General features: G+C 38.1%; 1 protein-coding gene across 1 annotated transcript; it reads right to left on the bottom strand.

Moving 5' to 3' along the window:
* Nucleotides 1-110: 110 nt before the first annotated feature.
* LOC139946460 (tyrosine-protein kinase receptor Tie-1-like) lies at nucleotides 111-27,242 on the bottom strand. Its single transcript, XM_071944125.1, has 22 exons — nucleotides 27,024-27,242; nucleotides 24,288-24,566; nucleotides 23,585-23,719; nucleotides 17,073-17,222; nucleotides 16,756-16,884; nucleotides 15,145-15,384; nucleotides 12,115-12,507; nucleotides 10,612-10,932; nucleotides 9,814-10,086; nucleotides 7,687-7,821; nucleotides 6,542-6,691; nucleotides 5,414-5,545; nucleotides 4,734-4,894; nucleotides 3,981-4,179; nucleotides 3,526-3,636; nucleotides 3,233-3,393; nucleotides 2,742-2,855; nucleotides 2,579-2,649; nucleotides 1,660-1,700; nucleotides 1,293-1,389; nucleotides 741-846; nucleotides 111-501 (listed from the first exon to the last, which is right to left on the bottom strand). The coding sequence occupies exons 1-22, from the start codon at nucleotides 27,220-27,222 to the stop codon at nucleotides 433-435; spliced, it is 3,666 nt and encodes a 1,221-aa protein (XP_071800226.1). The 5' UTR covers nucleotides 27,223-27,242; the 3' UTR covers nucleotides 111-432.

The following is a 27,242-nucleotide window of genomic DNA, read 5'->3' as shown; positions in this document are numbered from 1 at the left end:
ATCAAACTCTGGGCTTATGTTAAAGCCATTGGACCCTTTCGGTACAGAAAAAAGGAAAAAGTTCACAGATTACAAATAACTTACAGGGTTTACAGAAGGTAGTGGTGAAAGACTTCTCTTGAATAATATTTTGCGTAGAGCAAAAGGGCAAAAGCTCGTTTGATTTTGATTTTCAAAATATTATTATTGAAATATTATTCCATAAAATGCTTTACTTTTTGAGAAAACAGTAAAACAATATCAATTCTCGTTAACGAGAATTACGGATTTATTTTAAACACATGTCGTGACACGGCGAAACGCGCGGATACAAGGGTGGGTTTTCCGTTATTTTCTTCCGACTCCGATGACCGATTAAGCCCAAATTTTCACAGCTTTGTTATTTTATATAGAAGTTGTGATACACGAAGTGTGGGCCTTGGACAATACTGTTTACCGAGAGGGTCCAATGGCTTTAGCATATTTGTGCTCTTTAGATCTCGGAAGAAGACTCATGTATATCTGCAAGGAAAAAAGAAATGTATTCTTTGTATTAATCTTTGTTGTGTTATATTTGATTATATTACTCTTTTCAAAATAACTTAAATGTCATTTTCGAGAGTTGCAAATGAACCATGCGTGCATTTCGGTGGCTGTTGATGAATCTTTGTTTTAACAACAAAACCCAAGCGAACCATGTTTGTAAAGGCGATTGTACTATTTTGCATTTACTTTTTACCAAGCTCTTTGTATATTAATACCTGATCATCTTGGTTCTCGTTCATTGTGGTAAGGACAGAAACGATTTTCTTGAAGGAAGGACGCTCCTCTGGTTTCTCCTGCCAGCATTTCAGCATCAGGTCGTAGCTGTAACATTAATTGAGATCAATAATATATACATCAAACATCACTTCATACGATGGTTTATTCTTCGTTCTTTCCTATCGTACCAAATCAAGTTGTCATTTGACAGCTTCGTGGTCATTGATTTCGAGCAGTTATTCTGAAGACCATAGGAATCTGCTGATTCTTGAGTTCTGAGCCTCAGGCACAACTATTTTGTATTCGTGTTCCTTGGTATCTTTTGGGGATCTATTCTGACAGTCTATGGCAGTGTCATGTTTCTGCCACATTCGTCTCTGTGTAAGCGTTTGACAAGGCAAGCTAAAGTAAAACATGTATTGCCTTATTGGTGTCAAATTATGTTCTATGACTGTTTTCTAGTAATTCAAAATTCGTTTGAAAGGAGAGGAAAGAAAAAGGCATATCAATGAAAGTCATATCGTTAAGAGTCGTGTATCCCATATCCGTACATCTTAATATCGCAGTTAGTTGGTTTAGGCATGCGATATCCAGTCTTCAACTTTGACCTCAAGACACCAGTTTGTATCCCCGGGTATGGTGTTCCACCTGTAGCAACAAATATTGGCAAATGTTAAGCTCAAATTTATTAGCGGTATTATATTAGAAGATAAAATACACAACAGTTATATTTTAATTCTTAATCTTATTGATTATAACGTTTTAAATTTTCACTGAAATATTTTTTACAACAAGGCAAACATCAATTACTTTTTGTGCCCCCATAATAGTTTCGTCTTTTTTTATACTTAAGTGCTGGAAATTGTATTCAGACAGAGAAATGAAAACAGATGTAGAATTAAACAATTAAAGTCTTACCAACAGTTGCAATCTCCCAGAGCAGGATTCCGTAAGACCACCTAGAAGAAAATGTCACAAAAAACACCATTGAGACTAATCATACAACTTAAAATAAGTATCATGTACAATAATCTCAGACAAAAAGTTTGTGAAAGTCCTGAAAGTGCTGAGTAAAATCGTGTTAAAGTCACCTGAAGGTGGTATTTTTTCAAAATAAAGCTTTTGTCACTAATATATGTGTTTTGATGAGTGGAATGTGAATAAACAGTTAAATAATTTTTTTTAAATCAGTTCTTATGTTATTTACAAATTTAAGAGTAGACCCCGACCCGAGAGGGCGCTGTTCGTGACGTCAATCGAGACAGACTTTGCCTGTAATGCGTAGAGTAAACACAATTGCAAACTACATGTACGGACCAAGTCGTGAGTTTGTACTATTTAAAAAAAAAATTTGAACTGTACCAACTCACAACTTGGACGTACATGTACTTTGCACGTGTGTTTACTATACGCATTGCAGGCAAAGTACGCCTCGATTGACGTCACAAAAGGGGTAGGCGAAGTCAGCCCCCAAACAACTTTATATATTTTTTAAACATATAAATCGTGACAAACAATTACTAAAAAAATTGTTTTATTGTTCGTAAGCATATACTCTTATGTTTGAAAGGGAAAAAAAATATATATTTCCAGGTGACTTTAAATTCTAACAGATTCAATTGTTAAAAACAAATTTTTGAGACGTTTTAAAAGAGAACTGCATAATTTTGATTTAATATTTTAAAAGTTTGAATTTTGCTCTAAACCTTGACGACATATCGTTCAATCTTAATCGAATTCGTTAAAGCTTCCACACCACGAGTCCGATACATAGCACCCATAATGTCAGCAAACTTGCACTACAAACAATAGTTTAACTGCTTTACTTTCTACTCACACGTTACTCTTTGTAGTGTAAGTCTGATTGGTCAACGACTCCAAAGACAACCAGCGTGTTGGAACACGTGTCTGAGGGGAGAGAATAAATTGTCATGTAATGAGAAGTTGATACAAGTTGGTTTATGGACTGATAGCATTGGTTGTTTAGGAGGTTGGTTTACCTTCGACGCCTGTACATAGCTATCTTCTCCTCGTGACAAACCAAAGTCAGAAATCTTCGCAACCAAATTTTCATCAAGAAGAATATTCCTTGCGGCCAAATCTCGGTGTATTACCTAAAGAAGTAACAAGAAAGGCACAAACCGTAAAGAAGTCCACATTGTCGGTTTTGAAAAGGAAGTGAAGTTGTTCGGAAGTGATTGACAGCGCAGTTTTGTCTTTGTGTTGTCTTGTTCAAAGATTCGTAATAATTATCGTATTGGTATCCTTCATGTTGGCCATAATGGGTGTAGCACGCTCTTCAAGAAGTCTCGTAGTGTACAGCCATCACATTTAAATCCGTCCAGTCCAGTTTTGGTTGTCTATAGAGTGACACTTACAGGGTAACATTATTTCATGTCGTGTCGTGAAGGTGTTGTAAGCTTGGTTCCATTCAAGTCCATTTACTTTCATAACAATACACCGATAGGGTTATTCTTATTTGAATACTCACATCTGATGTAGCAAGGTGTTGCATTCCTTTAGCGACATCCAAAGCAAACTGGAGCAACTTGTCAGAAGACAGAGATTCTTCACCATCCATTGATCGAGCATTCCTCAGGTAGGATTGAAGGTCACCGTTGGGAAGATATTCCATGGCTACGTAAAGTTCACCTTACATATAATAAGAAATTAGATCAAAAGTTCAGTCGTATTCGACATGCTGGATGTTTCGATTGAGTGTATCAATTGGAGGAAATGTTCTTTATGAAACTGTTTGTGATTTAATGTTTGTGAATGATTTACCTTCGTGTTGACATGCACCAAGAATCCTGACGATGTTTGGATGACGTCTTATTTTGGTCATAGATTTGAATTCGTCGAGGAAATTCTGTCTGTCAACTGGTGACGCATGTTCTGAAATCAAAAAAGCTCATTTTTTGGGGAAAAGTATTCGACACAGACTTGATGCACTTTCTCACACATGGTGAAAGCTAGACTTTATTCAAGTCCCATTCTCGTGTGAGAGGTCCCTAGGCATATATACCCCAAGCACACATATATACAGTAGAGTGCGCGCTCGCCGTCTAAATGCGGTCCCGAGCATGCGGAACAGGTTTTGGAATGCAGAGCGTCACGCAACAGTAGTTTCCTTGAGATGGCGCGGGATAGAGACTTGATTCAAGTCTAAGTGAAAGCAAATATTTGATTTTAACAAAAAATACTTAAACAAATATGAAGTATGATATAGCAATTCTCACCTCGTAGATTCTTGATAGCAGCCTTGCAGAATTCTCCTTCAATCATTACTCCTCCATACCGTACCTCACCCAACTGCCCCTTTCCAAGTACTTTAGTTCCTTCCATAAAATGTTCCCATGGTACACTCCATGGTTCAGCCCATGTGGGTAAGCCAACATCCTCATAGGTCGGAGACGTTATTTCATTTTCGTAACCGGTCTGTTGGGAGGTAATAAAACGGCTAAATTGTTACCATGTAACTGAGAATAAATACGCATTATGTGAAGAAGTATTGAGAAAGTAAAAAAAAAAACTTAAAAAGTTGAAAAGAGCGAAACATTTTCTTGAATAGCATCAACATTTCATTTGAGCTATCCACCATATTCTGAATAAACTATTTTTGTAACGTTTCTATACTTGCACGCTCACTTCAAATCAATAAAATCTCTGTACGAACAAAAACCCTTGAGCATAAAGCTCATTACTTTATAAAGTCCAAGGTTTAAGTATAAACTCTTTAACATGAAGCATCATGAGCTTGTTGTTGAATCGAAACAAGAGTTAAACCGATGATCAAACCATGAGTGAGGAACCTCGCTTCGTTTAAAATCTCAACCTTTGGTATTTGACAGGTTGTCTTGATGTAGACTATAATTGCAACTTTCCAATGATGTGTGTTTTTTTTATAGCTTTTAACAGTAGTAACGACCTAAAGCATGTTTTCACCATTTTGATATGGTCACAAAGTGTCTGTTCTGTGTATTTTTTTTTACCATTTCTTTGCCCTGCGTTGATTCTTGTGGCTTTGAATGCTGGCGTCTCCTCTTTCGAACTCCCAGAAAGTAAACCAAACACCCAATCACAAGAATGACGACAACGACAACGACAATTACGCAGATGATTACTACAATTGAAGGAGCTCCATCACTTTTGGCTGCAACGTGTAACATGTTCATACAGTAATGTCACATATTTCTTAAATTTTGTAGATTTATTTCTCGAGTTTGTTTTATTATTTTAGTTTATTTACTTGTTTAAGAAATTTGAGAGAACTCCCCACTGACAAACACTACTTTAAATTCATACTTTTTTTTACTGCGACACATCCTGTTTGTCGCTTCTCTCAATTTCCTCCACGGTTTCGTTTCGTTGCTTTTCTTTCCAGATAAATCTGTTAATTTAAAATTGTTTTCCTTTAACTTTTTTTTTGAAAGCTTTAAAGGTTGCTAAAAAGGGTAGCGACGAGTTCTTCAACGTACGTTTAAAGCCGGCAGAGTCGGCGGCCGTGAGATAAAGGCCCGAGCCGAAGGCCATTCATGTTGCTCCAGTTCAAAGGTAGATTGATTTTAATTAGTGATGTTGAGGGTGATTTACAGACCCATTAATTATATTAAAAACAAAACAAAACGAAAATTGCTGTAATTGAGGGAAAATACCCAGCTTCATCCCTTACCTTGACAGTTTACACCAGACCATCCCCATGCACACCCTGAGCTGCATACACCAGTGTAGATATCACATGTTCCTCCTGATTGACAGTGACATGTCTCTGTACACCCAGCACCAAACTGTCCGGCAGTACATGCTGTAGATAATACAATTCATAACAAGTTAAAGATTGATTTAGGGTTGAACACAAACAATTAAGTAGAGCAGGACTTAAACTTTAGAAAGGTGCATGCGTTCTTGTAACTGCGCTATGTCTGAATGATTGTATGTTGCCGGTCTTCTATTGTATCTGTATCGTTGGGGTAAAAGAATCATGTGTTCCCTCACGAAGAACACTTTTCAATGTAGATTCTTTACCTATGTTACAGTCTCTGCCTGAATATCCAGAGATGCAGCTGGATCCATAGGGATCTGGTAAACCAAACTGACTACCCGTGCAGCTAGTGATGGATTATTACCTGTTTTACAGTCTCTACCTGACTATCCCGAGTTGCATCTGGATCCATAGGGATCTGGTAAACCAAACTGACTACCCGTGCAGGATTCTTACCTAGTTACTGCAGTATCTGCCTGAATATCCTGAGATGCAGCTGGATCAATAGAGATCTGGTAAACCAAACTGACTACCCGTGCAGCTATAGTGATGGATTCTTACCTAGTTACTGCAGTATCTGCCTGAATATCCCGAGATGCAGCTGGATCCATAGGGATCTGGTAAACCAAACTGACTACCTAATTAGCTAGTGATGGATTCTTACCTATATCACAGTCTCTGCAGCTGGATAGGGATCTGGTAAACCAAACTGACTACCCGTGCAGCTAGTGATGGATTCTTACCTAGTTACTGCAGTATCTGCCTGAATATCCCGAGATGCAGCTGGATCCATAGAGATCTGGTAAACCAAACTGACTACCTATTTAGCTAGTGATGGATTCTTACCTATATCAGTCTTTGCCTGAATATCCCGAGATGTAGCTGGATAGGGATCTGGTAAACCAAACTGACTACCCGTGCAGCTAGTGATGAATTCTTACCTTTATCACAGTCTCTGCCTGAATATCCCGAGATGCAGCTGGATAGGGATCTGGTAAACCAAACTGACTACCCGTGCAGCTGGTGATGGATTCTTACCTATGTTACAGTCTCTGCCTGAATATCCAGAGATGCAGCTGGATCCATAGGGATCAGGCAAACCAAACTGACTCCCTTTGCAGCTAATGATGAGGTTGCCGGGTCCACATTGAAACTCACAATCCCAGCCGAATCTATGCATACCACAAGCTGTTGAGAACATTAATCAAGTAAAAATTTATAATTTATTATAATAATCTATTTCAACTTGCTCTGACATCACAATCAACCTCAATGCGAACCGTACAATATGCATTGCAGAGTAACAAACCGGCACCCAAAACGGCACAACACAGATTTAGATAATAAAAGCAGCAATTAATTTGTTTGCCAAAAGAAATATTAATTTGCTCTAAAAGTCTATGGATTTGAAATAGTCCAAATACTTTTTGATTTAATATGGTAATTGCACAGTGCATGATACAAAGGATAGTATTACCAGTTCACGTCGCAATGCAACAAAATCAATCGGCTTCACCTCGGGTGCCATCTGCCCCTCAGATGTACAACACACCATGGAGCCCATGCTGCATGATGCACATTCTTGCATTAGTGTTCATGTCTATCTGTGTCGCATTTTGATGTATTTAGCAGGGTTCCTACAGGGTGCCTGAAAATGACTGTTGCAGCTAGTCGCTGTACCAAGGCAACACATTGAAAATAGTGCATACATCTAATGTAGGGAATTTTTTTTTTCAATTTCAGCGTAAAAAAGTATAAAAGTAAGTTTGCAATGAGGAGTCATGAGTGAATAATAAATAAGTAACTTGCACGTAGTTCGGGGGGTCATAACGCAAATTTAAGTCAAATATCAAGTACTACATTTTGTGCCCATATGCGGGCGTTTGTATCAGGTGAAACTTTTCTTTTGGTATACTTTTGGTCGGACAAATTAAATGCTATTCATAAGCACCAACAATTGTGAGAAACTTGGTATCAAAGGTAAAGGTACCGGCCTGAGCAAACAGCAAGTTAAAGCCTAACGAACTTGAAGTTGTACTTTTCTGTATCTCCTTTGCCTCGGTTCTTCCTCTGTTCTGTATATGGTAATGTCAAGAACAGTATACGGTTCTTCTATCTTTTGAAGCTAGCTACTAGGCTAACATATTATTCTAAATGAATAAATAATTAGGAAGGATGTTTACCGTCGAGGCAGTTTGTCCCGCTGAATCCTGGTGCACAGATGCATTGTCCCGTCTCATCATCACACACTCCTCCATTGTAGCATTGATTACATATCCCAGTACAGGCAGGAGGACCCCATAGACCAGCAGAGCAACCTTGGTGTATAATTGCACGTACAATATTTATCTTATTTTGTTTTCAAACTTTCTTTAGCATAACAAGACTAAACAAGCTAATTTGAATGTTTATTGCGTAATGTTACTCTTCTTTTCTATTGTTTTAACACATCAAATGATTTCACATGTGACAATTGCGGATAAACTACTGCATTAGCAATTAAATGTCACAATAATTTTTACAGCAGTCCAGATACCCCTTAAGATAAGCAAACTAGACAAACGTCAAAACTTTTTCTCAATCCAGTTCTTCACAGAACCACTAGCCACGAAATACAGATTTATCTATGCTCTGGTCATAATGCAAGCTAATGTTTGTCTTTTACAAAAGATGTAGGTGTATCAAAATCAATTCAATTAAACATTTATTTCCATACAAGCACAAACAAATAAATAAACAAAAAGATTTTAATAAACTGAAACTGTATGGTGGCATGACCCATAAAAAAACAAAACTTGTTGGCCGGAATGCCTTGTACAGAACAAAGACGAATATAATACAAAAAGTGAACACCACAATTTTGAAGGATCGGGGATATAAATACAATGTTTTTGTATTTATCTTTAAAAGTTAATTCTTAAATTAGTGTGGCCAGTTTAACACGTTTGTTCATTAATTTATCTTAAAGGTTTTACATCAATCAATGTCTCCTTAACAAAAAAGTTGATTTTTTATATATTTGTTTTATACCTGAATCAATTTGAAATCAGTAAGTAATTTGGTTAATAAAGTGATTTAATCCATAGAGTACATAGCTCGGGACGTGCTATCCGGCAAGTTGAGATACTGAGCAAATTTACTTCTGGATTTGACACCATAAACGAGATGATTTATCTCGACATCTTCAGGTTAGATGCCGTCTTCTCGATATATTTTATCTAAGAATATTGACATCATGTAAGGTGTAGACATCCCGAGATCAATTAAATCGGGATGAAAACATCCTTACCAAGCGGCTCGTGACTGAAGATCGGTCGTGAAACTTGTGTCCTTAAGCAATATTAACCAGGCGTCCTTCGAACGGGACGTTAGGCTATAAGTCCCGTGCGTTTTAAAAAAATCACTATCAGAACTTGTTGTGTTCAGCTATCAATTCATTGTTGTGGTCATGTTTTTCTCCAAATAATTTGGCTACAATTTGACCGAATTTGAACTCGATTCTTCGATTTTGAAATTTCCCGCCCTGTACTGGTTTCTGGCTATTTAACCAACACAGAAATCAAAGCGGATTTGTAAACTAGCGAACGCCATGAACCGTGGTCAAAAGTGAAGACGTTTTAGTCGAAAAAATGCAGCTTATAGTGTCCGATGTTATTCCGCATTCAATGTGTATATACAAATGCACGCACACAATCGACCCGATACACTGTGTACAGAGCTTCGGTACGTGGTGTGACGTCACACAATGCGTATGAATGGTTCGTGGGTCACCGGCTTTTCTTGAAACTGAGTTTTTCTGGGTCGGAGTACGCCGCGCGAATTTGTGTGTTTTTGGCATGAAGGAAGCGGTTTTAGTGAATACTATACTAAGATATCAGTCCTTATTTTACATTTCTTGAGCAGAAATAGAAATATTGGCTACATCAATAATCCGTTCACACCGATCTTTAATCGCAAAGAGAAGGGGTTCGCCTGGTGTGTCTGGCAGTGCGACTTTCATCAATCATGAAGAAAAGGAAGAAGAAGAATAAATTACTTCGGAATGTTATTTGCTTTCATTCATCCAAACATGGAAGTAAATGACATTGTTTTCCATTTTAAAAGAAATTGAACTCATTTACAGAATTGAATTTAAATTTAACTTTTCTTCTTCTCATTTCCTGAAAAAAAAATTACAAAACAAGGACCATTCGCCACGCATATTGCGTATTGTGAAAACTATTTAGAAGTATTTTTGACGGTTTAAACACACACATTTATTCATACAACTATATTTTCAATTTCATTTGATTATTTTTGTTTTTGCCTACCTCTGACAACAAGCCTGATCATTCCAAAATGATTATCACTGGTTGTCACACCTGACTGTATCACAGCAAATAAATCACCATCCATTACATCCACAGAGGATAATGTTATTGCGAGTGTATTTTGACCAAGTACGTTGACTATACCATCAACAGTTCCATTTCTGATTCGAAGCCATTTAGGATCAGTTCCATTAACTGGGCTGACTGACAGAGTAAAATCTTCTCCTTTGTTGGCGGTCTTTGTCACCATTCCATCCGCTGGCTCAAATCTTCCTAAAACGGTTAAAAATACGTTTCGATTACATTGCCTAGCCTCCTTTGTTTTACCAAAGGTTATTTATGCTTATTATACCTGCCAGGTATTTTGTTAAACTACGCAACAACTCTTCAAGACTACACCAAGTTGTTTTACAGATAATTATTTATTTATTTCCAACAGAATGTATACATGGAGACACAGAGAAATGTTCCTTTAAGTAAGGGAAATGTTTGTTAATCTTTGCGTTCACCTTTTCTTGATTACCCTATCTCATAAAAAGTAATAACAATTACAGTTGAATTTCTTATAAACATGTGCATTCAGAGAGTATACTACTTCATAGGTTTTCACTATAAAGCATTATTTTTCAATGCTACAAATCCTTGTTTTGAATTGCATTATGAATGTTAAAAAACAAAGTTTGTTTTCCCGTAAGAATCTGTATCATGCTACAGTGGTTGAGTTCCTGACAAAATGAATGTCACACACAATTATTGAACCTTTAAACTTTATTAAACAAAGTACCACATGTTACTTACTGGTATTAGAGTGGATAATGCTGTACACCCTGGTTGTCATTCCTGAATTGTACCCCTCGCAGTAAAACAACCCAACAGAATCAACATTGTAAGACAGATACCATGTTACAGCAGATGGTGAGGTAGACGTTGTGATGGCAGCACCATAAGGAAGGGTAGTATCTGTCTGAATTGAGGATCCTGGGATACCAATAATGAAGGGCCTACCGAAGCTCAGATGAACATTAGTATCAGGGTTGCTACGGAAACAGCTCAAAACTGCTGTACTTATCCCTGCGTCATAGGGTGTGGGTGTGACCATTGTAAGATGTACTGCATCGCCTGTTGTGAACAAAATCACAAGGTTTTGAAATGAAATGTGCATTTCCTCGATCAAAGAAGTTGCATTTTTATTTTTACATGCTAACCTTCATTCACGACAAAAATCCCTACCTCGTTGAAAACAGTTGCCTGTGTCGACATTTGTGTTTGTTACTTATACCAGATATTGCAAAGGCTTGTTTTGTGTGCAGAATTGAAGGGGGCCAGGTATCATTCTAATGGCACAAGTACTTTGAGGTAAATTCCTAAATCGATACTTTGCATAAATTTGTTTACATTAACTTCACATTGTTATGGGATGTGCAATGTTGTAACTGCTCAATTTCTACAAAACCCCATCATGGTCAATATTCTCTGGTAGTTCAAAGTGTGTATTAAACCATGAACGTCAATGTCTGCCAACAAACTGCACTAAACCTACAATATTTATCTCAGATAGTTAAACCCTGCGAAAGTAAATCTTGCCTGAAATAATGACGATCTCGGATATAATTATTAAAATCACAAACATAGAGCCATGCCTTTGAACCCAGAAATTAGCGGTCAAAGTCTCCTGTGTCGTTGCCATTTCTTCAACAGCAGCTGTTTCACAACGTTTTATTTATTCAAAACAGTGTTTAGTATTTTGAAGAGATTCGGAGACAATAAAGTTGCAAAAATACTCTATTTAGACGTAGATGTTCAAATACAACTTCTCAAATTTCAATCTTGCGCAGATATTCCAATCAAATACGTCAAGTTTATGGAATATTTGTTGCATGTTGCGCACTACAACCCTTACTTGAAAGTTACTGAAGTGTGACAAACGAAGTGTCACCAATGACACGAACTAATATAATTAAAATTCTAGACCAAACAGCTCTACAGTATAGAAAGCAAAACACGCACATGAACGAAAACGGAAAACGTGTTGTATGTATGGCCTATCCCATCCAAGTTATTGTAATGTACTGCCAACGGGTCCTTGTTTGCTCTACATGTAGCCAAACGTCTAGGTGGTTGTGTGCACAGTGACATGGTCGTATGTCAGTAAAGAGAAGTAAAAATGGTGGTTACAATCAATTCAAACAATTTTTTTTGTTATGCACAGACGTGGTCTTGATAAAAAAATACATAACGTAGAAGGAACATTTTGTTTTAACTTTTGAGGAAAAGGGGTTGTTTGTTACTTGCATGCCTTACTTGTTCGTGGATCTTGAGTCACAGGCAGTGACTGTGTACTTTTCACTGGCTCTTGAGTTGCAGATGGTGGAGGTAGAGTCTGAATTAAAGATTCAGGACTCATGGGTCCTTCTCCCCCTTGTCCTTCTCTTACTGCAGCCACACTGAATCTGTATGAAGTATTTGCTTCCAATTGCGGAACCACGTAGATGTATGTAACTTTTGATTGGTCTGTCACTGGTACAGTGCCAGCTTCAATCCAGGGAGAAGAGCTTCCAGGGGAATAGTAGACTTTATATGAAACAATTGGTCCATCACCAGAGTCCATGAGACTTGAGTTCCATGCATTCCAAGTGACGTCAACAGATGTAGATTCAGGTGTTAACATGGGCTGCTGGCTGAGGCTTGGAAGAACTATAAGATAAAACGTAAAGGCTTACTTGAACTCCATTCGTGTTTTTTGAATCATTGAACATAATACATGCACTTTTGGTTTTATGTTTTATTTTTTATTAAACAACGTTCCAACTTGTCGACCCATTTAATCGAGTTTTTAGCAAAAGATGTAACTAGCGTTAATAGTAACAACTTTTACTGACTCAAACCATCCTAAACTAATATAATCCCAATGGTAAATTTTGTTTGATTTTGTTGAATTGAAGTCTGCGCTAATAGACCCATCACGCTTCACGGGATTAGGCCCACTACATTGGATGTTGAAAATTATATAAATATTTAACAACTTGCAGATATAAATGTGTCTCGTTGCACTTCTTTTATATACAACTGTAAACAACAATGGAAAAAGGTGTTTTTACCAAAACGTTAAATGACAACGTTTTGAAAACATACTATTATGTTTTCACAATTTAAAACACAAAACACATGTACGTTTCAACATTAACGCGTACACCAGTGCACACACACATATCCTTATCATTTGGTTGGTGAAATTTACATAACATTTTCTATATATGTATTACCAATACACATACAAAATTTGATAGGGCTGTCCAATAGCAATAGTAATCGGACTCTTCCAGTAACAAGTTTAATCAGTATCCTCAGTTGTTCTCTGCCCAGTTGCCATATAAGGCAAGGTTGTATCAAAGTTTAGCGTCAACATTGAGTTGTTAAGAGGGGCGTTTTTAGAGTGTTTTGAATTTGGGGTGAATGATTTTCCACGTCTATTTTTTTGTTTATTGTGTAAACAATGTCAGTGACAAAGTTTAATCTGTGAAATATATAAAACAAATAATTAACTGATGTAGCATAATATATTTACCCAATGAAGTCTGGCTTTTCATTTTACCTGTTTGCCTTGTGAAATGGAATGAAGTTCACCTTATTATATTCTACAGGGTTGAACTCAAATGCATCGAATATTTACATTATTAAAGGAATACGTTGCCTTGGATCGGTCGAGTTGGTCTTTGAAAAGCGTTTGTAACCGTTTTTTATAAAATGCATATGGTTGGAAAGATGTTTTAAAAGTAGAATACAATAACCCACACAAGTTTGCCTCGAAATTGCGTGGTTTTCCTTTTACTGATGTGCGAACTATAACACGGTCGGCCATTTATGGGGGACCAAAGCCAAAAGTGGTCATCCTGAGCTCTAAATTGTCAAGCCTTTCTTTTGGGTGAAATAAGTATGTAGCTAAGTAATATCTAAAGTTTCAGGGTTAAAAAAAGAAAATGAGATATAGTCTCCTATAATGCTTATTATGAAGTGATTTAAACGAGAAACGAGCGCTTAGAGTGCGACAGGACGGAATGATTGATTAAAACTATAATAACTTAATTAACAGATTTATCAGTTTTGTTATTTTTGTATATAGACTTGCTGGTCATGGACCACATGTATCTAAGCCAAACACTTAAAATAACCTTTTTAATTTATGCGAATATGCAAATCTAAAGGTATCAGTTCCGTCCTGTCGCATTTTTTAATCTATTAATATTCAAACGCTTAATTTTGTATTTATTTGTATGAATTCTTCCAAACTATCAATGACAAGTGTGTTTGACACTTTAAGCATATTTGCTTTCAATTAATTCATCCAACTAACTTAATGAGGCAATCCGTAGTGTTCATAACAGGACAAAAACAAGTGCGACAGGACGGAAATAGGTGCGACAGGAGGACGGAAAACAAGTGCGACAGGACGGAAATGTTTAGTCAGTGTCCCATTGTATGTTTTGTTTTTATATGGTTATTTATACACTGGCTTAAAATGGATTAAAAACATTTAATTAGCCCCATTTTTACAATGGTTATAGTTGATTAAAACCATGTGAACGAAATTCCGTCCTGTCACATTTCCGTCCTGTCGCATGTATATCATAAATAATCCTCCAGTAATTGAAAGAAAGAAACATGCAAAAATTATTCTTTTTCTGTAGGTTAGAGTATATGAGGGCAAACTTTATTATAAAATAAAACAATGTATTTAGTTGCATTTAATTTGATAAAAATTAAAAAGATAGTTGAATGTTTCAAACTCATGTTTCTATCGATCCGTCCTGTCGCGCGAATAAAGTTGTGTTACTATGGCGACAAACTAAATACCATTCAAACATTTTTTGGAGCTTGCTTGGGTCAGTTGGTTCCTTGTTTACACACCATAAATTAATTTGTGTTTTAATGGTTCTATTATTAAATGCACTGAAAATACCACATTAAATTCCGTCCTGTCACACAAACGATACTTTTGGCTTTGGCCCCGGGAGTCAAAAGTTTGGCTCCCATAAATGGCCAACCTTGTTAGTCGATGAGGTAAAAGGAAAACCGTGCAATTTCGAGGCATGTTTGTGTGGATCATTGTATTCTACTTTTAAAACATCTTTCTACCCATATGCATTTTATTTAAAAAAAAAACGGTTACAGACGCTTTTCAAAGACCAACTCGGCCGATCCAAGGCAACGTGTTCCTTTAAGTATATATAGGGGAAACATAGCTTTACTATTTCACCTGACTTCCTCTAATAAAATGGAAAAGTCTAGATTTCACCGGTGACTATAAAATGCAATGAGTTGAATACTTCTTACGGTAAACATATACATCAAAAACGCAGGTAGTCTGGTGACCAGAGCTGGCTGTAAATGTATAGGTTACTTGAGTATTCTGTCCGATATTGAAGAGACTTCCTGGCAGATGGGATCTCATGATGTTTGTTATCTGCTGACCAGAAGCGTCAGTTGCTGTAGGTTCTCTCCACGTCACTTGGGTTGCTGTCAGTCCAACAGCAGTCACTGTTTGTGTTGGGCAGCCAACTATGTTCACTGGGACTATAATGGAAACATACATGAATGCTGACGAATTTAAATGTTGTTTTTAATCTGAACATTTACCAGAGTAAATTATGTACTCACAGTACCATACACTCCGTAAAAAAATTACAAAACAGGGCCATGAAAAACACCTGTATCCAATCAAGAACTTAATCCTCCTTCTCTGGACTTGACAGTGTATGAATCTATCTGTTTAACATGCACGCATGTTTAACCACATAATGTCATATTGCTGGCGGTATGGTTAATGATATGTGGATGATATGAATGGTTAGATGGTACAAGGGTTAAAAATTTAGCCAACGTTTAATTTGGAAAAATAAAATATCAGTTAAACCCCATTTTAAAAACGTTGACCGACAAGCAGTAGACTATGAGAGAACATATTAGATAGATAGATAAAATGGTTTTGTTAAAAAAACTGTCCAGCACAAAGGCACAACAACTTTACACTGATTTAAAAATTGAAATTAAATAGGAGGCAAACTGGTAAATAATAAATGTTGAGTTCATGGACGACGTAAATTCACTTCTATTACAAGCCTGAATCCATCTATCAAGTTGCTAAAACAAATGATTAGGAACACTGTAAAAAACAAATTCTCAATATAATTATACCCTAATTGGGGATATGAGACATAATTTTGACTAACTTACATCAAAATCATGTCTCATTTGACTAATAAGTGATGTTTTGACTAAAATGTTTTTAGAGTGAAGGACTGCTGGGCTAGAAGCCAATCAGTCTTTTAAGAAGCTCCAGCCAAGGGTTTACCAGCCATGTCATCCCAGGTAAACATAGTCATTTAATAATTTACAATTTACTAAACATTGGTCATGGTTGAAGGTAGAATACAGGATTGTTGGTCTTAAAGACACTGGACACTATTGGTAATTGTCAAAGACTAGCCTTCACAGTTGGTGTATATCAAAATATGCATAAAATAACAAACCCGTGACAATTTCAGCTCAATCGGTCTTCGAAGTTGCAAGATAATAATGAAAGAAAAAACATCCTTGTCACACGAAGTTGTGTGCTTTCAGATGCTTGATTTCGAGACCTCAAATTCTAAATCTGAGGTCTCGAAATCAAATTCATAACAAATTCCTTCTTTCTCGAAAACTACATTACTTCAGAGGGAGCCGTTTCTCACAATGTTTTATACTATCAACAGCTCCCCATTACTCGTTACCAAGGAAGGTTTTCTGCTAATATTTATATTGAACCGGGCAGTCATTGACAATTACTGCTCCTGAACCTTCAACTGCCATTGTACAAATAAGAACTGGGGATCTGAATCTAAAGCTGCTGTTGATGATTATTTGCAAAACACATTTGCGAAACAAAACAATTCCTTCCGCGATTACCTTGACAGTTAACACCAGACCATCCCATTGCACATCCTGAGCTGCACACACCAGTGTAGATATTACATGTTCCTGATTGACAGTGACATGTCTCTGTACATCCAGCGCCAAACTGTCCAGCAGTACATTCTGTAGATAATAAGTACATGGTTTTTAAATAAGTTAAAAAGTGGCGATTATATAGACACTAAGAACAACAACAAAACATTACAGACAAAGCATGTTGAAAGGGATATATTTTTTTCGATGTGTGCTGTCTCTCTTAATAATCGTTGATAAATCCCAGAAATCCTTACATATAGGGCCTTATTCTTTACCTGTATCACAGTCTCTGCCTGAATATCCAGAGATGCAGCTGGATCCATAGGGATCTGGCAAACAAAACTGACTCCCTATGCAGCTAGTGATGAGGTTGCCAGGTCCACATTGAAACTCACAATCCCATCCAAATCTATGCATACCACAAGCTGTAGGTATATAATTAAATATTGTATGAATGATCATCTATGTTTCCGCTTATACAGTATCTCATTGTCAATAAGTTATTGAACATCAGTTTTTCTGACTCACAAAATGACACAACCAAGATGTACACAATAAAATCACCATTTTATTTTTGCAAATGAAAGTTTTGTTCAAAAAGTGTTTGGATTTGATACAGAAGGCCGACGAAAGTTGTTATTTTAGTAGGGTAATTGCACAACACAGTACTTTGCTGCATTATTGTTCATAACAACTGCGTCGCATATAGATGCATTTATCAGGGTTCCTACAGAATACATGTGAGAAACACCCGACACCAGTAGTTATGGATAATAATAACAATAGCAATAGCAATAGCAATAGCAATAGCAATAGCAATAGCAATAGCAATAGCAATAGCAATAGCAATAGCAATAGCAATAGCAATAGCAATAGCAATAGCAATAGCAATAGCAATAGCAATAGCAATAGCAATAGCAATAGCAATAGCAATAGCAATAGCAATAGCAATAGCAATAGCAATAGCAATAGCAATAGCAATAGCAATAGCAATAGCAATAGCAATAGCAATAGCAATAGCAATAGCAATAGCAATAGCAATAGCAATAGCAATAGCAATAGCAATAGCAATAGCAATAGCAATAGCAATAGCAATAGCAATAGCAATAGCAATAGCAATAGCAATAGCAATAGCAATAGCAATAGCAATAGCAATAGCAATAGCAATAGCAATAGCAATAGCAATAGCAATAGCAATAGCAATAGCAATAGCAATAGCAATAGCAATAGCAATAGCAATAGAAGTCGTAACTAAACGGGGGGAACATGATTAAGGCGATTAACACATGGGCCGTGTCTTTGATGAGGTACAGTGCGGGTATTGTCGAGTGGACTAAGGAAGATCTAGATGTCACTGACAGGAGGACAAGAAAACTAATGACCATGCATGGCATGCTACACCCGCGGTCAAATGTTAGTAGACTCTATCTTCCGAGGTCAGAGGGCGGAAGGGGGTTGTTTAGCGTGGCGGACAGTGTTAACATCGAGCGCAGAAGCTTGCATTGTCATGTCAGGAGGACCGAGGAGAGCCTGTTGAAAGTTGGACAAAGGTACACGAGGGCAGACGAAGTTGGGCCGAAGGAATACAAGAGGGAAAGGAAGGAGGAAAGACATAAAGATTGGAGGAACAAACCACTTCATGGCCGGTTCTTGAGGTGTACTGAGGAAGTGGCCAGCAGCAAGTCATGGAATTGGTTAAAGAGTGGAGAACTAAAGAAGGAAACAGAGGGCTTGATTACTGCGGCGCAAGACCAGTCTCTAAGGACAAATGTAATGAAGGCAAGGATAGAGAAAGCAAACGTCTCTCCTATGTGTAGAATGTGCAATAAAGCAGAGGAGACTGTATTTCATATTGTTAGCGAATGCAGTAAGATGGCCCAAACGGAGTACAAAGGAAGACATGACAAGCTGGCCAAGGTGATTCACTGGGATCTGTGTAAGAAGTATGGTGTCAAAGTGCTTGCGAAATGGTACGAACATGTTCCGGAAAAAGTTGTAGAGACCGACCAGGTCAATATCCTTTGGGACTTTAACATTCAGACCGATCATGTTATACCACATAGGCGTCCGGATGTTGTGCTATTAGATAAGACGAAGAAGATGTGTCATCTCATTGACATAGCTGTGCCAGGTGATATAAGGGTAGCTTCGAAGGAGATGGAAAAGAGCGAGAAGTACCAGGACCTGGCTAGGGAACTTCGTAAGATTTGGCAGGTAAAGGTAAAAGTAGTCCCCGTGGTGGTTGGAGCACTTGGCACCATTCCCAAAGCACTGGGGAAACATCTAGATGAAATAGGGACACATGTGAGGGTAGATCTGTTACAGAAGGCAGCGCTTTTGGGAACAGCGAGGATCCTGAGAAAGACTCTTGAGATCTAAGGCTACGGGACGTAGCCCGACTCGAGGAGTTACCGGCACAAAGGAAAATGACATCTTTCTTTTGCATGCTGTGATAAAGTGAAATAATAATAATAATAATAAAAATAAGACTTGTAATGCGCACATATCCACCCTGCTGGGTGTTCAAGGCGCAGTAAACCAAAACAAAACAAAACAAAAACACAACACAAAGAAAAACAGACACAACAAAATTAGTCATTGAAAACCTGTGACATAAGATAAGTTTTGAGAAGAGACTTGAATTTTGCGGTACAAAGACAAGATCGAAGATTAAGTGGTAGAGAGTTCAAGATGCGTGGCGCGGCTACAGAAAAAGACCTGTCACCCCATGAGTGTCGAGACTTGGGTTCAATGAGGAGAAGCATGGAACTTGATCGAAGATTCCTTGAAGGAGTGTAAACTTGAAGCAGTTCAGAAATATAGTGGGGAGCCTTGCCATTTAGAGCTTTGTGGACAATGAGCATCAGCTTGAAGATGATTCGTTGAGAGATAGGGAGCCAGTGTAGTTGTTTCAGAATGGGGGTGATAGAACAGGATTTTCTAGACAGTGTCACAATGCGAGCAGCAGTATTTTGGAGCCGTTGAAGTCGGGAAATCTGGTTGTTAGGAAGACTGTAGAGAAGAGCATTGCCGTTGTCAAGACGAGAAGTAACAAATGCGTGAATGACCTTTTCAGTGGCACTTTTGTCCAAGTACTTGCGAATCTTACCTATATTCCTGATGTGATATGATAATAAACGAACAATGTTGTTGATGTGTGGCTGAAGTGTCATCGATGAATCAAAAATAACCCCTAAGTTCCGAGCTTTCAGCGAGGGAGCTATCCGAGCATCACCGATGGAGATGTATGGCACTGAAACCTTAGTTAACTGTTGACGTGACCCAAATAAAAGGAACTCTGTGTTATCATCATTTAACTTCAGGAAGTTTTGTTGTGTCCAACGTCGAATCTCTTGGATGCATTTCTCAAGTCTTGCAATAGATGCATTGGCGTTTTCTTGAGAAGATTTAAACGTGATGTATAGCTGAGTGTCGTCTGCGTACACATGGTAATTCAGATTAAATTTGAGGATGATGTCACGAATCGGTAAAGTGTACAGCGTAAACCACTGCGGGCCGAGTACCGACCCCTGTGGCACAGAGTAGTTCAAAACAACAGGGTCGGATATCGCAGTGCCAATACATACATGCTGAGTTCTGTTGTGGAGATACGATTTGCACCATGCTAGGGCTGTGTCCTCTATGCCAAGGTGATTCTGGAGCCGAGAGAGAAGGATGTTATGATCAACAGTGTCAAAAGCAGCACTCAAGTCTAGCAGGACTAGTGCTGTAAGGTTACCATTGTCCATAGAAGAGAGAATATCGTTGCTCACACGGACTAGTGCAGCCTCGGTCCCATGGAAAGGCTTGTATGCTGACTGGAACACGTCGGACAGGTTGAAAGTATGAATGTGATCAGAAATACGTGATGACACTACTCGTTCGATGACTTTTCCAAGATATTTTAAGTTTGCAACCGGTCTGTAGTTTTTGAATATCTCCTTGTCCAGGTTTGGTTTCTTGATGAGCGGCCTGATGTAGGAAACTTTGAGTCTATCGGGGAAACAACCGGAACTGAGAGATTCGTTTACAAGCTTAGTGATGTAGGGTACAAATATATCAATGTTTTGCTTTATCATGGATGTTGATACTGGATCCAGCTCACAGGATTTTGAAGGAGATTTCATAATAACCCTTTGAATCTCAGCAACAGTGGCAGGCTCAAACACAGATAGTCTACACTCTGGTTGAAGATGTGGCAATGTCTGCGGCACGTTGTAAGGGACTGATGAAAATGATGAGCGGATGTCTGAAATCTTGGTGACAAAGAATTTCTGGAACTCATTTGCTAAGTCCTTGTCATTGTAGGTGGATGGAAGGACAGGGGTTTTGGGTTTGAGCAACAACTTACCAATTATCTTGAAGAGCTTCTTTTGATCTCCTGAGGATTCTTGTACTTGAGATGAATAATGGATGATCTTTGCCTGGTTGATCAAATTCCTAACTACTTTACATTGGTTGCGATATTCTTGTCGTTGTATTGCCAATTTGCCATTTTTCCGCCCCTTCCGCTCCAGTTGACGACAGATCTTTCTCGCTGTACGAATATCATCATTGAACCAGGAGACTTCAGTTCGGACCTTGACTGATCTCGTTTTCCAAGGTGCGTATTTATCCAAGATGTCACTGACTGTACTCTCATATTGGCTGACATAGGAATCCAAGCAGTCATGATCAACTTCTAGATTTGCTAAATGAGTGCCTATGTCGCGGAACACTTCGGGAGGATTCACATGTTTCCATTGTCGGCTCTTTATAGTGACGGTTGGGACTTTGGGCTTGCACAGACTCAAGTTACACATGACTGTATAATGGTCAGATAATCCAGGTAGAATAACAAAGTTTGAGACAATTGGTGGGGAGATTTCACGAGTTATGACAAGGTCCAGGCAATGACCGAGACGATGAGTCGGCTCCTGGATATGCTGGGTGAGACCAAAAGCTTGAAGTAGATGCTTAAACTGGTTTGCATTGGTGTTATGGATGTCATCAACATGAATGTTAAAGTCGCCGGTGATGATGATTTCCGATGGATGAAGCAGATATTCCAAAATCAAATTCTCAAACTCCCTTAGAAAACTTGAGAAAGTCACATGTTGGCCGTTTGAATCCCTCTCAGGTCTGTATACAATGACAAGGCGAACAGATTTAGAGTTTCCGGAAACTTCAGCATGAAGAGATTCAAAAGTTGTGTACTGGACGTCATTATTTTTCACAGAGACAGATAAAGTAGATCTGTACAGTATTGCAACTCCTCCACCAGTCTTGTGAGGTCTTGGGATGTGATGAAAGTAGTAGCCAGCAGGGGTACACTGACGACATGTTAAGTTGTCGTCTGGTCTCAGCCATGTTTCTGAAACGGCAACAAGGTCCAGATCTTTTTGCAGAACAAAATCCGCAAAATCGTCATACTTGTTACAGATGGACTGTGTGTTTAGAACACAAAGGCTGAGTTGAGATTTGGCAGTAGTCACTGGTACTGGAACAGAAGGGAGTGTAACTTCTGGTACAGGGGGATTATGAACAGTTCTACGGCGACCAGCTTTTTTACCACGATGTGTAGGTCGATAAACAGTGCTGGGATTTACAAAAAGGCCAAGGTTCTGTAATGATAATATACAGGAGAGTTGTAGCACGTGTGGATGGGGCATAGCGGAGACTGAGAAGCTTGTTCCGTGGGTAGGAATTTGCAGAGTTTGGACTAGCTTCTGCTGAGTTTGAGTTATTTACAGGATTTACGGGATTTACAGCAATGTCACCAAAAATCACAATTTCCAAATGAAAAGTGGCTGGGGAGTTGTCATAGTAAGAAATAGGGCATTTCAGATATCTTCGATGGTGGATGAGGCCTAGATGTGTCTTTGGCAGAATGCAAGCACCAGACACAATTGATGCTGATGGAACAAAGCTGACCACAGATGAGTCAGTACAGTACAATGGTCTAGCAAGCAGGGAGAGAATGAAAAGGATACTTACCTCCATTGTCCCCAGATGGGAGAACAATGTCCATGGACTAGGTGGACTGCACAGGATGCAGCCACCTAAGTGTGTGTAAGCTTTATACACCAGAATTCTCAGCTGAGACAGTGAAAATTTCTAACAGAAAAACACTATTTTGACAATTCAGATGACTCCAGGATACACAGAAAAAGTCCTGTAGATTCCAGGTGTAGTAACAAATCCAGTTGTATAAGAATAAGAACACAAATTGAGCAATATACTAAGAAATTAGCAAACAAATAGTGGTTGCATCCGATGCAACACATTGAATCGAATGATTACATGTATAAGGATTTTAAACTTTTAAAAGTTCAGTGTTAAAAATGAGCGGTTGAAGAATCCATCGCGGAAAAAAATCAAATCAAGAGTGAATGTTGAATTCAAAACCAAAACTGAAGCCATGTATGGAATGGTACATTTTGTGACCCAGTCAAGGGCATTTTAACCAGTGAATTTTTGACTGGGGTCTTAATAAGTTATGAAAATAACTAGTAGTTGTTTCTTTATTCAAAATACTTGTCAATAATATAGAGAAACAGAACCCGTAACATTTTTGATAACCATTTTCACACAATTATCAAAGGCACGTGACATGTACAGACCCCAATAAATTTGTAAACCTACCTTTCTGTATCTTCTTGTACAAACACGTTGTGTTCCCTCTGCTCTACTGTGTTACAAGCTCATATCAAGAATTATTTGTAACCCTTTAACGCCACAAAATATGTACTTTTATTTAAAGCCTTAATATCTTGTACATGAAGGAAATATTAACAATGATGTTTACCAGTGAGACAGCTTGGTCCGCTGAATCCTGGTGCACAGATGCATTGTCCTGTCTCATCATCACACACTCCTCCATTGTAGCATTGATTGCATATCCCAGTACAAACAGAAGGACCCCATTGGCCAGCAGAGCAACCTAGGTGTAGAAATACAACATACATAATCTCTTATTTTGTTTTACAACTTAAATTAGATCAGATTAGACTAATAAGACTAGTCTTAACTCTTTGTGAAATCAACATCTGAATGTCCAGCTCCTTTAGGGGGCTACTCGTCAGGCCAAGTGTGATATAAAGTGCAGTAACCGGTGATGTGAGCAGCTGTTTGGATGGCAGCTCCACACTCACGGGATGAACTTGCAATCAAGCCCATACTGAACATTTTTTGCCCGGAGTCGTCCATGACCAGTACGGCATATTAACTCAGCACCAAGCTGCTCTGGGTATGTGACATTTGATTGGCTTGTGGCATGGTATGTGATGCAGACTTTGACCAATGATGTTTTATGTTAACATAGTGTTTACACTCACAGAAACAATTGCAAACTAAAAAAAGACTACAAACTCATGACCATTAGCCAAGTATTTAATCAAACCCATTTTAAGTTGTATACCGTTTGTTTTGTTATGTTGTATGTTTAAGCTTAGAAATTTAGTGTTTTTTTATTACAAACTTCCCTGTTAATATGCGTATACTTTGCTTACCTCTGACTATAAGTCTGACCATTCCAAAATGATTATCACCTGTTGTCACACCTGACTGTATCACAGCGTACAAATCACCATCCATTACATCCATAGAGGATAATGTTATTGTAAGTGTATTTTGACCAGATACACCGTTTAGATCATCAACAGTTCCAATTCTGATTCGACGCCATAAAGGAGCAGTACCAAGGTCATTAACCGAGCTGACTGACAGAGTAACATCTTCTCCTTTGTTGAATGTCTTTGTCACCAATCCATCGACTGGCTCAAATCTTCCTAAGACATAATTAAAAAATAACGCTTCGATTATATTGCATAAACCATTCTATACTCGTGAATGCTTCCAGACCAAACCGATTTGTTTAACAAATAATGATTTCCCTTTTTGAAACGCTGTATACATGTACATGGAAAACACTGGATGATAAGGGCCATTTCAAGCTTCCTACGAAGTACATGTTGGTGCATTTTAGCATTCATCTTTTTTTATGTATATCTCTCAAAAGTTACAGTTGAACTTCTAACGTACGTTTGCATTCAGAAAAACATGTTTGCATTCAGAAAATCAAACATTAGTAGCTTTACTTTAGTGTAAGTAGTTTCTCTCTAACTTTGTCAATACTACAGATCCATGTTTTTAATCGCATTATGCATGATAAACAAAATAATACAAATCTTTGTCATATTACTCCCATACAAATCTTTGTCATGTTACTTCTAACTATATAGGCTATAAGGTAAACCGCAATTAAATGCCAGCGAACAATGCTATTGATTGGACACACATTTCAAACCATACCATTATTTACTGTGTTGTGACAATGGGCCTTATAATCAAAGACTAGCATTTTGCTTATCAAGTAAAAGGTCCATCATTAGCAAAAGGTCGATAAGTAAAAGATCAGGATCGAGCAATTGCTTAAATCTCTATTTATAAATACCTCAGACAGTTTCGCTATTCCTATTGGTGGAGAGCGCGTCACGTGGGTGTGTACAAACCTTTGTTTACAATCAGTAAAAAGTGTTGAAACATGGGCGTGACACGCGAGCTTGCACCTGTGCTCATAAGACAGTTTCTTCATTCCTATTGGTCGCTAACGGCCGGAACAGTTGTGCCACATCACGCGATATGCGCGACGCGCACAGCATTCCCTTATAAATAGTTGTTCACCCGAGGGCGGGGGAGGGCCTTACCATTTCATAGCTGGAGGGGTGTTGTGTTGAAAGAAATCATTGAACAATTATATTTTTTGCATTATTTTACTTTTTGACCAAAAGTGTTGATGACCGAAAAGGTATTTATGAATGGGAATCAAAGTGTGTTGAATCGGTTTTTAACTATAGTGGTTTAAACCCGCCGAGGCCTCAACTTCGTCTCGGTAAAATTATCAAGAAGCAGGCTTGGTTGGGTTTAAACCACTAGTTGAAAACCTCTTCACCACACATTGACTCCCTTAGTAATAACCATTTACTTGACTAAACATCTTTTACTTGATCGGATTAGAATGGTCAGTGAAAAGCCGGTAGTGGGCATGGAAATATAGATCAATAGAGAGTAATTGAAATACAGGCGGCAATTTCAATTTCGTCAAATTTGTGCATGAGGAAAGAGCCAGCCTGTCCACGCCAGAGCTCCGGAGATTGGTACTTTAAGAGCAATTAAAGTACAACACAGATTTATAAGTTACATTATAGTTTGATCATTAGGCCAAGGGTAAAATATTCCTTTGATACTGACCCGATACCGAGCCATATATGTGAAACACTGTTGTTTAAGTAAAAGCACAAGCTCTACATGCAGTATCTTGTAAAAATACAAGTAATTGCTACAGGATATTAGTAAAAGGTCGTTTTGGTTTATATGTCACGCGAGCATTTACTTAAAGGCAGTGGACAGTGATGGACACTATTGGTAATTACTCAAAATATTTTTTTGCATAAAACCTTTCTTGGTGACGAGTAATGGGGAGAGGTTGATGGTATAAAACATTGTGAGAAACGGCTCCCTCTGCAGTGACGTAGTTTTTGAGAAAGAAGTAATTGTACACGAATTTGATTTCGAGACCTCAGATTTAGAACTTGAGGTCTCGAAATCAACCATCTAAACGCACACAACTTCGTGTAACATGGGTGTTTTTTTCTTTCATTATTATCTCGCAAGTTCGATGACCGATTGAGCTCAAACTTTCACAGGTTTGTTATTTATTGCATATGTTGAGATACACCAACTGTGAAGGCTAGTCTTTGACAATTACCAATAGTGTCCACTGCCTGTAAGCCAATTGGACACTTTCTGAACAGAACAAAAAATTAAAGTTCACAGATTTACAAATAACTTACAGGGTTTACATAAGGTAATGGTGAAAGACTTTCCTTGAAGTATTATTCGATGAAAGGCTTTTTTTTTTGAGAAAACATTTAAGCAATTATCAATTCTCGATATCGAGAATAACGGATTTATTTTAAACACTTGTCATGACACGGCGAAAAGTGCGGAAACAAGAGTGGGTTTTCCCGTTATTTTCCCCCGACTCAGATGACCGATAGAGCCTAAATTTACTAATCCGAGTCAAGTAAAAAGTAAGTAAACTAAAAGGTTATTTATAAAGACTTGGGCAAATGCTCATGTCTGATCTTTCACTAATCGACCCTTTGCTAATGCTGGATCTTTTATTGATAAGCAGTTGTTAGTTTTTATTTATACTACCCAATGTCATACCGTATCTGACTTACTGGTTTCAGAGTGGATAATGCTGTACACCCTGGTTGTCATTCCTGAATTGTACCCCTCGCAGTAAAACAACCCAGTAGAATCAACACTGATAGGCAGATACTGTGTTACAGCAGATGGTGTGGTGGTAGACGGTGAGCTAAAAGAACCATCAGGAAGGGTAGTATTTGTCTGAATTGAGGATCCTGGGATACCAATCATGAAGGGTCTACCGAAGCTAA

The sequence above is a fragment of the Asterias amurensis genome, chromosome 13, assembly GCF_032118995.1.
Source record: "Asterias amurensis chromosome 13, ASM3211899v1".
NCBI classification, from domain to species: Eukaryota; Metazoa; Echinodermata; class Asteroidea; order Forcipulatida; family Asteriidae; genus Asterias; species Asterias amurensis.
Note: the sequence above shows the minus strand (reverse complement) of the source record. Positions and strands in the feature narration are given on the sequence as shown.